Raw genomic sequence first — 13,362 nt, 5'->3', positions numbered from 1 at the left:
GCCAGCAGCTTGCTCAATTCCTTCCCTGAACCATCTGGCACCTTCTCTTCATTTGATCCCATTAAGAAGATGAAGAATATACACACTTCTCCTCTTGCTATTCTACTACTTCTCTTGATCCCATACCCTTAGAAATAAGTTGATCTTTGTCTCCTGCGCTCATCCCAACCTTAGCAAAAATCTATAATATCTTTCTCTCTACTTGTATCTTTCCATCTTTATTCAAGGATGCAGTTATTACTCCTACTCCAGAGAAAGAAGAAAAAAACACAGAACAGTTGTAACCTAAATTCTCTCTCAAATTACTTTTCCATCTCTCTTGCCTCTCTTGGAAAGACTTGCCTACTCCTGCCTCACATACTTTCTTGCCTCACACAAGTTATTGAAGCCAGTTTAGTCTGGCTTTCCTTCCCAACACTTCATAGAGACTGCAGTGAATAAGGTGATCAATTATTTAATCACTGCTAAGTCTAAATACCATTACTTTCTAATAATGTTCATGGATCTCTGCTGCATTTGACACTGTTGACCACTCAATTCATATACAAACTCTACAATCCCTAGGTCTCCATAACACTGTCTTTTTGTGCTTCTCATCCTACTTTAATCGCTCTTCTCTGGATCCTCCTCTTCGATTCCTCAATCAGTGGAGTACCACAAGGCTCAGACATAGGTCCCCTGCTTTTTTTCTATCTGTATCACCTCTCTTGGAAATCTTATTGGCTCTTTTGGATTTCAGTGTCTTCTGTATGTGGATAATACCCAAATGTACCTATCCTATCCAAATCTCTAACAATCCATATTGGCTGGATTAATTAATGTATTTTTGGCATTTCATCTTGGATGTCCTCTTTCCACTTCAAACCTAATATTTACAAAAAAACAGAGGTAATAATATTCTCACTGTCAGTAGTAGTTATTAGCATGACATCTCTATTTGAGTGTGGTATAGGAGATCGCCAATCATAATGTTGACTTTCACTATGTTGACACAAGCATGCCGACATGATCTGAATGCCTCTAGGATTTCAAAGTCGACAGTTATCGTTGACATTCACTATGTTGACACTGACATAATGTTGACATGTTCAACATGGTGACATTCTGCATGTCGACAGTACGAATATCAACAATACTATCTTACCCTAACCGCAGCCTAACGCTGATATTTTCATAATGTAGACATACGTAGGGGCAGTTTTAATTAGCTACAATGCTTACCACATGGATAAAGCACCATGTCCAGAGCTATTCAATTATTATGCAAAAGGTCTAAGGGCTCAGAATCTATGGGTTACCCTGCCTGTTAAGCCTCTGGGAGTGCATTTGAAGCAGATGTTTCCTCACAGCTCTTCAGGAAAAATCCTTGTCAATTGCACCCATTGGCACTGAACAAACGGGGATGCACCACTTCATTGACTAGTTCAGGGCTGAGTCTGCAGCTAATTGACTCTGCCCCATAATGCCGCCATTTTGTCAATGTTGACATTATGACCAAAGTTGTCAGCATTACAGTCTAAATGTCAACACTTAGAAACATTAGACATTACAATCTCAATGTCGACATTGTAAATATTGACAATATGACTACATACACTCTATTTCTTTTGACAACACAACAGTAAACCCTACCCATTAATCTTGCTGTCTAGGTCCCGTATTCAATCTGTACCCAAATCATGTTACATTCATCGAAGAAATATATCCAGACTATGCCCATATTTCACACTTCACACTGGAAAAACTTTAATTCATGCACTCAATTCCAGTATCTCCCACATTGATGATAGTAATAGTCTCCTTACTTCTCTTCCCATACAGACTTTTACAGTATTTTTTGAACGCAGTGGCTAGACTGATCTTGCTCATAAAATGTTCTGTGCTCCTCTGCTCTGTTGGTCCTTACATTGGTTGCTGTTTTATTTTTACCGAACTTAATCTAAAATACTTCTACTTACACTTACTGTAAGGCTATCAATCAAACTTCACCTACATACATCTCTTCACTTATCTCAAAATATCTCCCAGCTTAATCCTCTGCTTTGCGCAAGATCTGCGTGTCTCATCCACACTCATTACTTGCTCCCATTCATGGTTACAGAACTTTTTTTTTGGGCTGCACCCACTATGTGGAACTCCCTTCCTTGCACAACAATACTTTCTTTAAGCTTCCAAATCTTCTAGCATTCCCTGAAAACTCAGACAAGCTTATCAAATTCCAGAACCACTCACATAACCTCCATAAAGTATTCTGCTAGGTCCAGTAATTCCACTCTACACAGTCCACACATAACTTTACACATGTTCTCTTTCTACTCACACAACCAAAGGACCGCTGTCCAAAATTTCTGGGTGACTGGATCATATAGCCGAACATAACCAGTGTCTTATGACTGCACTAATTTGCAACATGTAGCACTTTATCCTCCTTTATCAAACTAGTCTTACCTCTTTGACTATTCATTTCCAGTCTAATTTTTTTTTTTTTTTTTGTTCACATATGTAAAGCACAATTAAATATTCTAGTGCTATATAAATAAATGGTAATAAATCCAATTTAAAGATGTTTTGTGAAGTACAATCAAACAACATAGCATACCTCATAACATTAGGAATTTAGGTGTGGCTGCAGCACCCTGGGGGCATGACCCATTGGTAGGAGTAGCCAAAACCAGGTGATCGAGGTTTTCTCCTTCTTAGAGATAAATCCATTTTATATACAGTACCACCACACTACCTCATTGGTATGAGACAATGCAACACCTCACACTTGCCTGCAAATAACGTTGAATGCCCGGGTCATAAAAGACTGGTATGTCCCACCAAATGCATGAAGGTTGGGAGGTATGATGCAGAGCACCAGTAGAAGAACATTTGGCAAGTATTGGCACATTAAGCCCTGGCCACTCAAACTGATTTGTAGATGTGATAGTTTGGTTAGGGAAAGACCAGTAAAAATTGAGTTGCAAAAGTATGGTTTACAGATTTGAGCAAAGGATGGTTGTGACGAAAGGAAAACACAAAGGCAGCTTAAGGCTAGGGCCACACATAGCGGTCAAGCCTACCCCAAAGTGAAGGTTTTATTGTCATGTTTATTGTTCGTTGGTACATGTAGTGCAACTGTAGATTTTAAAAAAATATATACAAAAAATACTGTACTATAAACACATTAACACCGTGATTTTTTTTTTTCTTAAAACTAAATCCACATCGCACTTTATTGGTTAGGGGGATCCAGCGGAATCCTCTTCTTTCTTTCATCTTGATTTCTTTGTATTAATAAATGACAATATAGACAATGACCGCTTGCTCCTTGCAGAGCCATGACACTACTGCTGGACAGTCTGTTTCCTTCTAAGAAAGACAAAGTGGCTTCCCTCTGATTTGGCAGCACATGGAAAGCCACTCTCTATTGGTTAGCAGTGGTTACAGGCTTACAGCCCAGTTGTTATAATGTTATTCATTGATACAAGTACCAGGAAAAGAATGCAAATATCGGACAAATGTATTACCCGAACACCCACGACATAGGGGTGTTGGGTGAAGCCCTATTTCTTTCAGCATGGAGCGTATTTCTCCTAGGAAGAAGAAAGCTGTTATTTTGTGTCTCCAGCCCAGTCTGTCCTATCTTAGTGCTGATTCGTCCTCGCCCCCCTCCCCCAAATTTGCCACTGACAGATCAGTGCTGGGAACAGTTTTTTGGTTGGGAGTCCACACGCTGTTTTCTTTAATTGTTTATACTGTATATTGTTTTCTATACATTAGCACACAATTACTCTTTATGAAGATCATCTCAACAGCATGGTAATAAAATAGCGTAATTACAATTATATAAACACACGGACACACAGGGCTAGACCTATTAAAAAGTCTAACCACGTCTGCGTGCTAATATTAATTCGGGCGCACGTATAATATATTCAAGTAAAGATAAAAATATTTCAACTTACATAAGATTATAAAGAATTAATTGTAAAAAAACTAGATGCAGCTCCCACTTGGTAGTCTGAAGTATTACCAGGTTCTAAACACAAATTGCATATAAAAGAGAGCGCATAAAGGTTTTAAACAATTTTTATTACACATTAAAACTATAAAAATATCTATTGTATCATCGGCATATGCATAGTATCGCTATATAGCTATTGAAACAATGTAATTAAATACTTGCTAAAATAATACTACAAAGGGAAATATTTCATGAATAAATGTATTAGTCCATGATAATATATCAATTAACAGCTGCCACTTAGTATCAAGTTTGACTTTCCGGATTTCTTTTGTTTTCACCTGTGTGGCTAAGATAGAACTTAATGTCCCGCACCAATATATTCAGAATTATTTATCCACACAGGGCTGGTATTTACAAATACCGTTTGAACTGTTAGGAATAGTAGCTTGTATTCAAATAAAAATATTGGATGCTGCAGCAATATTCTCCCTTTGTCCAATTTTAATAGACAGACTGTGGACCCATTATTTGTAGACCTTTACATATGCATACTTAAGTTTAGCGTGTAGATATATTTTCTTTCGTCCACTGGCACATAAGGTGTAACGTGTCTACCAGCAGAGAGAAATGATGTCAATTAGAGAACTATGTCTCACCTCTCCGCGGCTCAAGGGATCAAGTCCTCACTGGTGAAAAAAAGGCCCCTAGCCGGGGCGGCTCGCTATAGGATTTTCCCCACTGCAGCCGTCTGTCTTCTCCTCACTGCGGCTGGTGCAGACCGAACACAGCGTGTCAGAGATGTACGGCACCCAGCTGCAGCGGCGTGCCGCTGAAATCCCCCGTGCTGGAGTCGTCCGGCTTCTCCTTGCCGGAATCTGTGCAACCAAAGCGTGGTATGTAGGTGGAGTGTGGCACCCAGCTACGGCGGCGTGCCACTGGATTTCACCTGCTGGAGCCGTCCAACTTCTCCTCGCCGGAGCTCACTCAGGCAAGGTTTCACTTTAAAATAGCGTATCATTATGTTTTAAGCATTTAGACACTTTTATGTGTATATGGCGACTCTGTATATACACGTAATTGTGTGTTTTCGTGTGAACACCCATTGCTACCACATTTGGCATCTTTACAATTACCTCATTCTGAGATAGAAGAAGGTGCAAGTTGCGGGGTTTATTGTTACAGTGTACGGTGTACCAAACACTCATGGTTTAATCAGGATTCCTACTCTGGGAAGGAAACGATGCTGATATGATGTTAGTGTGGACTTAAAAAAAAAAAAAAAAAAAAAATAGTACATTTTATATTTGCATCTTGTTCAGTTTTCTTATAACATGCATCATACGACTTGAGCACTTATCATCTACAGTGTTTGGCCATTTACTGCATGTGTATGAATTGTGTTTGTGCCCATATTATGTACTCACAGTGAAGCCACACCACCAAAGGGTGGCGCTTTTGCTATCTATTTGCTACCTATTTAGAGTTGATACCCCCAGGGAACATTTACAGTTACGCTTAAGAGCAAATTGCATATTATTCTGAATAAGATCCTGAGACTTTAACAGTCTCATCCAGTTACAGATTTTACCTATGCCCCAAGATAAAATGTGCCACCAAGCTTAGGGGTCTATTTACTAAGCCTTGGATGGAGATAAAGTGGACGGAGATACAGCACCAGCCAATCAGCTCCTAACTGTCATTTTTCAAACCCAGCCTGTGACATGGCAGTTAGGAGCTGATTGGCTGGTACTTTATCTCCGTCTACTTTATCTCTCTCCAAGGCTTAGTAAATAGATCCCTTAGTGTCAGTAAAGTTAGATGTAGTCAGTGACTTCACTGGCTTCACTATGACCTGCAGTGACTTCCTATTGGAAGTCCTACCTGTCAGTCACAGACACTACAGGCATTCACATAAGGAGGTGTTTCCTCCCTCCCGGACTGCCAAGGCTGGCTTCAATAGGCAGAGAGCTGGCTTCCTGCAGGAAGCCACTCCCTGCCTTTAGCACAATCTGGCTTCAATGAGCCGCCGTAGGTGCAGTCCATAGAAGTGGGGGTTTGCGCATGCGGAGGTGCACCGCGACACATGCTCATGCGCCAGTCCTAGCACCTACCAGTAGTCATGGGCAAAGAGATACATTGAACTGAGTACAGACACATGACTCAGTTCAGTGGAGTTGCTCGGCACATGGCTCTTTTGGAATGTATTGCAGACTGTGCACATACAGTGAGTGCATGAGTGAGTGCAGAGACTGCTGGCATTGCCGGGACTTGTGTAGGGAATGACTCAGACTTCTGATCCGTCTCCACTGAGTCTGCACTACTTTTCTCACAGGCAGTCAGGCACAGCAGCAGCCCTCCTAGGGGGGTGTCACCCGGAAATGTTGCCGCCCAATGACTGTGACTTACTAAGAGAAGCTTCTGGTGGCTCAGCACGCCAAACTTTGAGTGACTCGAATCATTCAAACTTATAAATGATTTGAGTCATTGTGTTGAGACATGCACTCATTAGCCATATCTACCTGCCAGATCCATTGTGCAGGTGCCAGGATCCAGGGACTGGCTGTCTCCTTAACTCTACGAGCACGGGTGATAGCGGCAGCCCCCCTACCAAATGTAAGTAGGAGCTGCCACTGGTCTCACACAAATCAATCCTCCTGATTTGCCATAACGGCAAACACCAGAATCCATGCCCAATTAGGCAACATGCTTAGTTGGCGTCTCACTCTTTAACATCTGAATGACTAGATAAGTGACAGCAGACTGAAGTAACTCTGCTTGCTGTGTTGGGGCATTGGCACTTATCTGGTAATAAATGTTTTAGGAGTGTAAAGACACTAAAAGATTTAGGGCCTAATTCTGAGTTGATCGCAGCAGCAAATTTGTTAGCAATTGGGCAAAACCATGTGCCCTGCAGGTGTGGCAGATATAACATGTGCAGAGAGAGTTAGATTTGGGTGGGGTGTATTCAAACTGAAATCTAAATTGCAGTGTAAAAAATAAAGCAGCCAGTATTTACCCTGCACAGAAATAAAATAACCAATCCAAATCTAACTCTCTCTGCAAATGTTATATCTGCCCCCCCTGCAGTGCACATGGGGGGTAATTCCAAGTTGATCGCAGCAGGAAATTTTTTAGCAGTTGGGCAAAACCATGTGCACTGCAGGGGAGGCAGATATAACATGTGCAGAGACAGTTAGATTTGGGTGGGTTATTTTGTTTCTGTGCAGGGTAAATACTGGCTGCTTTATTTTTACACTGCAATTTAGATTGCAGATTGAACACACCACACCCAAATCTAACTCTCTCTGCACATGTTATATCTGCCTCCCCTGCAGTGCACATGGTTTTGCCCAACTGCTAAAAAATTTCCTGCTGCGATCAACTTGGAATTACCCCCATGGTTTTGTCCAATTGCTAACAAACTTGCTGCTGCGATCAACTCAGAATTACCCCCTTAGTTGTTTGAAGGATAGAAGTGTTTAGACATTCTTTGTAAAGGTTTTAAGATTTCTGCTTTTGATCTTGAATAGAGATGGCTAGTAGTTGAACTTCATTGTAAACAATACTTCAGCAAGTTGTAGTGTATGTACAGCCCTGCATCCTGGGGCCGGATTATTAGCAGATTTCTCTACTACTACAGTATATAATGTTATTCTAGGCGCTGCCCCTGTAATCTATACAGATGTAAGTTAAGACATGGCTGTATTACTGCTTATTTAATGGCTTTAATGTTTCTTACATTTTGTTGATGATTTTGAAGCTAAAGTTGTAATTTATCTTGTAGTTCTCTATGATCTGGCAAGAAAGTATTGCGTGGGGAAGCCCATAATATTGTCTGTGTATAATTGAGCAGTGGAAGATTACAGCATTCATCAGTCCACCTGGGACATGGCAAAGAGAGTCTCTGTTTCTCTCTCGAGTCAGCAAGCACAAAGTGATCGTCAGCATGGTGATCCCTGTGGTGATGTGTTATTGGCGTAAATAACAAATTCTTAGGGATGACCTGTCCTCTGCTGCCATCTTGTGACACGAATATATTGTTGCAGCAAGAGCACAGATTTTCAAAATGTAGTCTCAATCCATTAATTAATGCTGCTGAATTCAGTATGAGGTTTAGGATTAGGCCAAATCCTTAAGGGTTTTCAGTAAGCTTCTGGGTCAATTAAAATTTAGGATTTAGCCAAATAAGTTAGATTCCTGATTTCATTCAATTGTATTGTGCAGAATTCCAATTTACTGCCTCAACTAGCTAAAATGACTGATTACACTTTATTATTTACACCTCTTCTGCTTATTTCTGCAAATTAGAATTTCAATGTTGTTGAGTACATGGCAAAATAACTTCTACAATTTATAGAGTCCTGTGTCCCATCCAATAACATACGCATTATCATCTATCTTTATGGGTAAGACCGCTAATTAATGTGTTCAAGTTTCTCATATCCTTAATGGGTTCTAAAACCAATTACAAATACCTTGCATTCCATTGTAATAAAACATCTTTTATATTTGTATTGGTAAATATTACGATATGTCATGTTTGCTTTTTAACATATAGATATTATTTGGATTGAAAAGCATAATAATCACTTTTCTGTTGTTTCGTTTCCACAGCTGTTATCCCATTAACAGACTCCGAACACAAGCTTTTACCCTTGCACTTTGCAGTTGATCCTGGGAAGGACTGGGAGTGGGGAAAGGATGATAATGATAACATCAAGCTGGCAAGGTGACGTGTTTAAAGAACACAATTAGCGACCAAACGCTAATAACATAATAATATAGGAGAAATACATTTCACACAAGTGATAGTGATTGTAACTAAATTGGATATTAAAATTAGTATAAGTGCAGATTCCAAGTGTGTGTGTGTGTGTGTGTGTGTGTGTGTGTGTGTGTGTGTGTGTATGCACATATAATGATGTGGCAGAACAATTTCAAGACGCATAAAAATAATTAGCTGTAGATTTTATATATATATATATATATATATATATATATATATATATATATATATATATATAATGAAGAAAGTCTGGCGGCACTCAGGAGACTTTTCAACCAATGAGAATTTAATAGAGTAACATCACATTTACTCTATTAAATTCTCATTGGTTGAAAAGTCTCCTGAGTGCCGCCAGACTTTCTTCATTATGTTTGGATGTTTTCATCTTATGGAGGGCACCGGAGCAGATGACACACCAGCAAGGGGAGTGCCGGCTGTTTTGTTGCTTTATATATATATATATATATATATATATTAATACAATGTGCCACAATAATTATGCACATAGAAATAACTGCCAATTAGCTGTGAACATAATAGCTGGGTCTGATATATCAGCTCAGGCATACATATCTACTAGATGTCTGTCTTATTTCTAAAAAAGGAAATACAAATTGCAGTGTATGCATAAACATTTTTGATCGTGCACTACAAGTGCCAGGATGCAATTTAAATCAATATAGAGATGTTTTTGCACTAAGACAGATATAGCTGAATTGGAAAGTATAGCATGGGAAGTGATAAATGAATGAATTAAAATTTTTTAGTAATTGAAGATGTTGCCCATAGCAACCAATCAGATTCTACTTATCATTTATCTAGCACCTTCTGGAAGGTAATAGCTAGAATCTGATTGGTTGCTATGAGCAACATGTCCACTTCTAAAAATCCGCACTTTAGTAAATATACCCCTGAAGGTCCCAGTAATTAAATAATTGATATGTTCACAATTGATTGATATTTATTTATATGTGCTTAATTTTTGTGAACAGTGTTTATATGTTTTTATATAAAGATATTATACAATAATTTCGACATGTCTTGAATTTGTTCTGCCACAGCATTATACTGCAATCTATATATTTCCACTAGTAGTTAATTGTACAGTAATGTTTGTGATTCACTTTCCTTTTCCAGAAACTTTGGTAGAATCACTAATGAAAGATATGCTGTTGATTGATTGTTGTGCCTGATATGTGTGCACAGGGGCAGTATATACATATATATACGTGTGCACAGGGGCAGTATATATACGTATGCACAGGGGCAGTATGGTGGAGCCATTGCAGGCTGTAACATTTTTCTTCATTTACATTCCTGGCTATGTCCAGCAGATAGAAAGCCCCTGCTATTGCTCATATGTAGAATTGAATCCAGGAGATACGCACATGGTTAATTACAGGATAACCAGCACCAATCACTTGCTAATTTAACTAAAAAATGAGTTGTTGATGCAGGTCACCTGGTTGTCCATGATTCTTTCTACCCTAAAGCATGCATGTCCAAACTGCGGCCCTCCAGCTGTTGAGAAAATACACATCCCAGCATGCCCTGACACAGCTTTAGCATTCTCTGACAGCAAAACTGTGTCAGGGCATGCTGGGATATGTAATTTCAACAGCTGGGGGCCGCAGTTTGGACATGCCTGCCCTAAAGGGAGTGAGGACAATTATGTGACAAGGGTGTAGGAGCAGTGATGGGGAACCTTTGGCACTCCAGCTGTTGTTAAACTACACATCCCAGCATGCCCTGCTACAGTTTTAGCATGGCCAAATAGCAAAACTGTAATAGGGCATGCTGGGATGTGTATTTCAACAACAGCTGGAATGCCAAAGGTTCCCCATTACCAGTGTAGGGCATTTATGACCGCTAAGTATTTTTTTCATCCAGGAAAACAACAGTACAGTATTTACCGTATTAAGTCATCATAGTAAATAATTGATACAACTGGACATGTCTTGTTAAATTGCACAATCACTAATTCCATGCGGCAGGGGTTTAATGGCATGTCACTAATGTATGTACAGTATGTTTTTATAATCATATTACCTTGTTTCCAACTAACAGGACTACTTATCGGTAATTAGAGGATTTTTTACTTTGATGAATATTTTCCTTTTGAAGTAAAAATGTGCTATAATTTGTGTATATGTGTGTAACGTTTCCTGCTGTCCCTTTGTTATTCCCTTTACAGTTTGATTCTGTCCCTGGAGGCAAAGCTGAACCTTCTGCACAGCTACATGAATGTAACCTGGATACGTATACCCTCTGAGACACGGGTAAAGCCCTGCTGATTAAACCAAGCAATACAAGTTTCCTCTGTGCTACTTGAATAAGCGCTGCCAAGGCAAATGTCACGCTGTAACACTGCACTGGTTAAACGGCAGCCAGTGAGGCTTATTCTGAGTTTGAACGCTATTACAGTCAAATAAGCAGATGTAAAAGGTGTTTGCTAGACTACAGTAGTAGCCTACGTGCCAGGTTTATGTCATGCATACATCAGATAAACTTATACTCTCTTTTGTTTTTAAACATTTGTTTTGATAGGAAAATATACAATAGCTATTACATTTGAATAACATAAATTAAACACCTCGGAGGAATTCTCTCAACCATGTATAAAAAATTTTTGATAAAATAAGCGAAAAAACAAAAACCATATAATAGGTACACAAGCAATGAAAAAAGCACTACAGGTTGAGTATCCCATATCCAAATATCCGAAATACGGAATATTCCGAAATACGGACTTTTTGGAGTGAGAGTGAGATAGTGAAACTTTTGTTTTTTGATGGCTCAATGTACACAAACCTTGTTTAATACACAAAGTTATTAAAAATATTGTATTAAATGACCTTCAGGCTGTGTATAAGGTGTATATGAAACATAAATGAATTGTGTGAATGTAGACACACTTTGTTTAATGCACAAAGTTATAAAAAATATTGGCTAAAATTACCTTCAGGCTGTGTGTATAAGGTGTATATGTAACATAAATGCATTCTGTGCTTAGACTTGGGTCCCATCACCATGACATCTCATTATGGTATGCAATTATTCCAAAATACGGAAAAATCCGATATCCAAAATACCTCCGGTCCCAAGCATTTTGGATAAGGGATACTCAACCTGTATTAGCTTTTGCTGTGAATTCACAATCAGCCAGTGGTGGCAAGATAGTTGTGGCGACTATCTTCGTCATCAGTGTATATTCCATCATCTCACAGGGACCTGTAATTGATTGGCATGCAGTCTCACCTGTCCACTTGCATGGGTGTGCAAGTGCCAGAATACAGCAAATCAGTATATGTGGGGCCTGTTTTCTGGGCATGCACAGATCCAAATTGCATACTTTGCACTGCATAAACTTTTCTGTTGTGTCTCACAGTTTTGCCTAATGCTACCATGGCTGCTTCCAATCAAGGCTATAATAGGCCGAGTTGGGTGTGACTCACAAGCCAGCCCTTGTATAGATGTTAGTCTTTGTACCTGAGAGGTGTGTGCATTTAGCTGCAGTGTTGGGCATATGCTAGTGTAGGGACTTACATAGGATTGGGCCCCTTGACGACAGGCTGCAAGCCTAAATATTTTTATCAAAATATGAACAGAATCCACATGCTTTTATTTTCTACACACACACACACACACACACACACACACACACACACACACACACACACACACACACACACACACACACACACAAGCTATGAAATATCTTTTATAATGGAGCTCCAAGATTCAGAGCTCAAAATGTCGGCTTCAAAGCATGGAGACCTCCCTGCAAATACTGTATATAAAATAAATTTGCCTTCCTTTTCTTCCCAACTGTCTTGCTGCACACTACAGTCTGCCATCTGAGGCAGCATAATCGCCTAAATTTATTGATTTATAATGTGCAGGGTGTTTCAAAAAGATGGTCCCAATTTCAACTTTCAAAGCAATATATTTCACGATGGTAACATCTTACAATTATACAAAAAGTTACAAACGGTTTAATGAGTTATGAAATTTTACTAATCATTTTATAAATGTTCTATGTGCCCTCCTGCTGCTGTACGGACGATAGTTGAATTCGTCACAAACACCTCTCAGAGTGTCTTCACTGAAGTCACCGCTGTTGTGATTTTGTTTTTGAGGTCATTCAGATTAGTCACTAATGGTGGCACAAAAGCTCGGTTTTTGATGTACCTCCACAAGAAAAAGTAGCATGGTGTAATGTCTGGGGATCTTGGGAGCCAAAAGTGTAGCCCCAAGTCTTGGGGTCCCGTGCAACCTATTAAAAGTTGAGGCAGTGTGTCATTTAGAAAACATTGCAGGTACCAATGTGGCAGTGCGCCATCTTGCTGAAAAATGAAGTCTGCGGAATCTTCATTAAGTAGTGGAAGACAGTTCTGTAGCATTTCAAGATAGGTTTGACACATAACTGTGTTTCCCTCGAAAAAGAAAATGTTAAACCTTTCTTTGAGTCTTTGAGAAATGGCACAAAACACTTTAACTTTCGGGGAATCACGCTCATGCTCTACAGTTTCATGTGAATACTGTTCATTTGCGCACAATGTGACTGTTAATTTTGCCGCTTAGATGAAACATTGCTTCCTCACTAAAAATCAATGCGCTAAGA

General features: G+C 39.4%; 1 protein-coding gene and 1 long non-coding RNA gene across 2 annotated transcripts in view; one reads left to right on the top strand and one right to left on the bottom strand.

Moving 5' to 3' along the window:
• Positions 1-13,362, bottom strand: part of LOC134932130 (uncharacterized) — a 139,880-nt gene that overhangs the window by 13,629 nt on the left and 112,889 nt on the right. The gene's annotated exons all lie outside the window — the stretch shown is intronic.
• Positions 1-13,362, top strand: part of OTUD7A (OTU deubiquitinase 7A) — a 461,376-nt gene that overhangs the window by 441,625 nt on the left and 6,389 nt on the right. The window contains exons 12-13 of the mRNA XM_063926250.1: positions 8,567-8,681; positions 10,933-11,017. Of these exons, the coding sequence (XP_063782320.1) occupies positions 8,567-8,681; positions 10,933-11,017 (200 nt within the window). The remainder of the gene's footprint in view (positions 1-8,566; positions 8,682-10,932; positions 11,018-13,362) is intronic.

The sequence above is a fragment of the Pseudophryne corroboree genome, chromosome 6 (assembly GCF_028390025.1).
Source record: "Pseudophryne corroboree isolate aPseCor3 chromosome 6, aPseCor3.hap2, whole genome shotgun sequence".
NCBI classification, from domain to species: Eukaryota; Metazoa; Chordata; class Amphibia; order Anura; family Myobatrachidae; genus Pseudophryne; species Pseudophryne corroboree.
The sequence above is the reverse complement of the archived record's forward strand: the minus strand, read 5'-3'. Positions and strand labels throughout refer to the sequence as shown.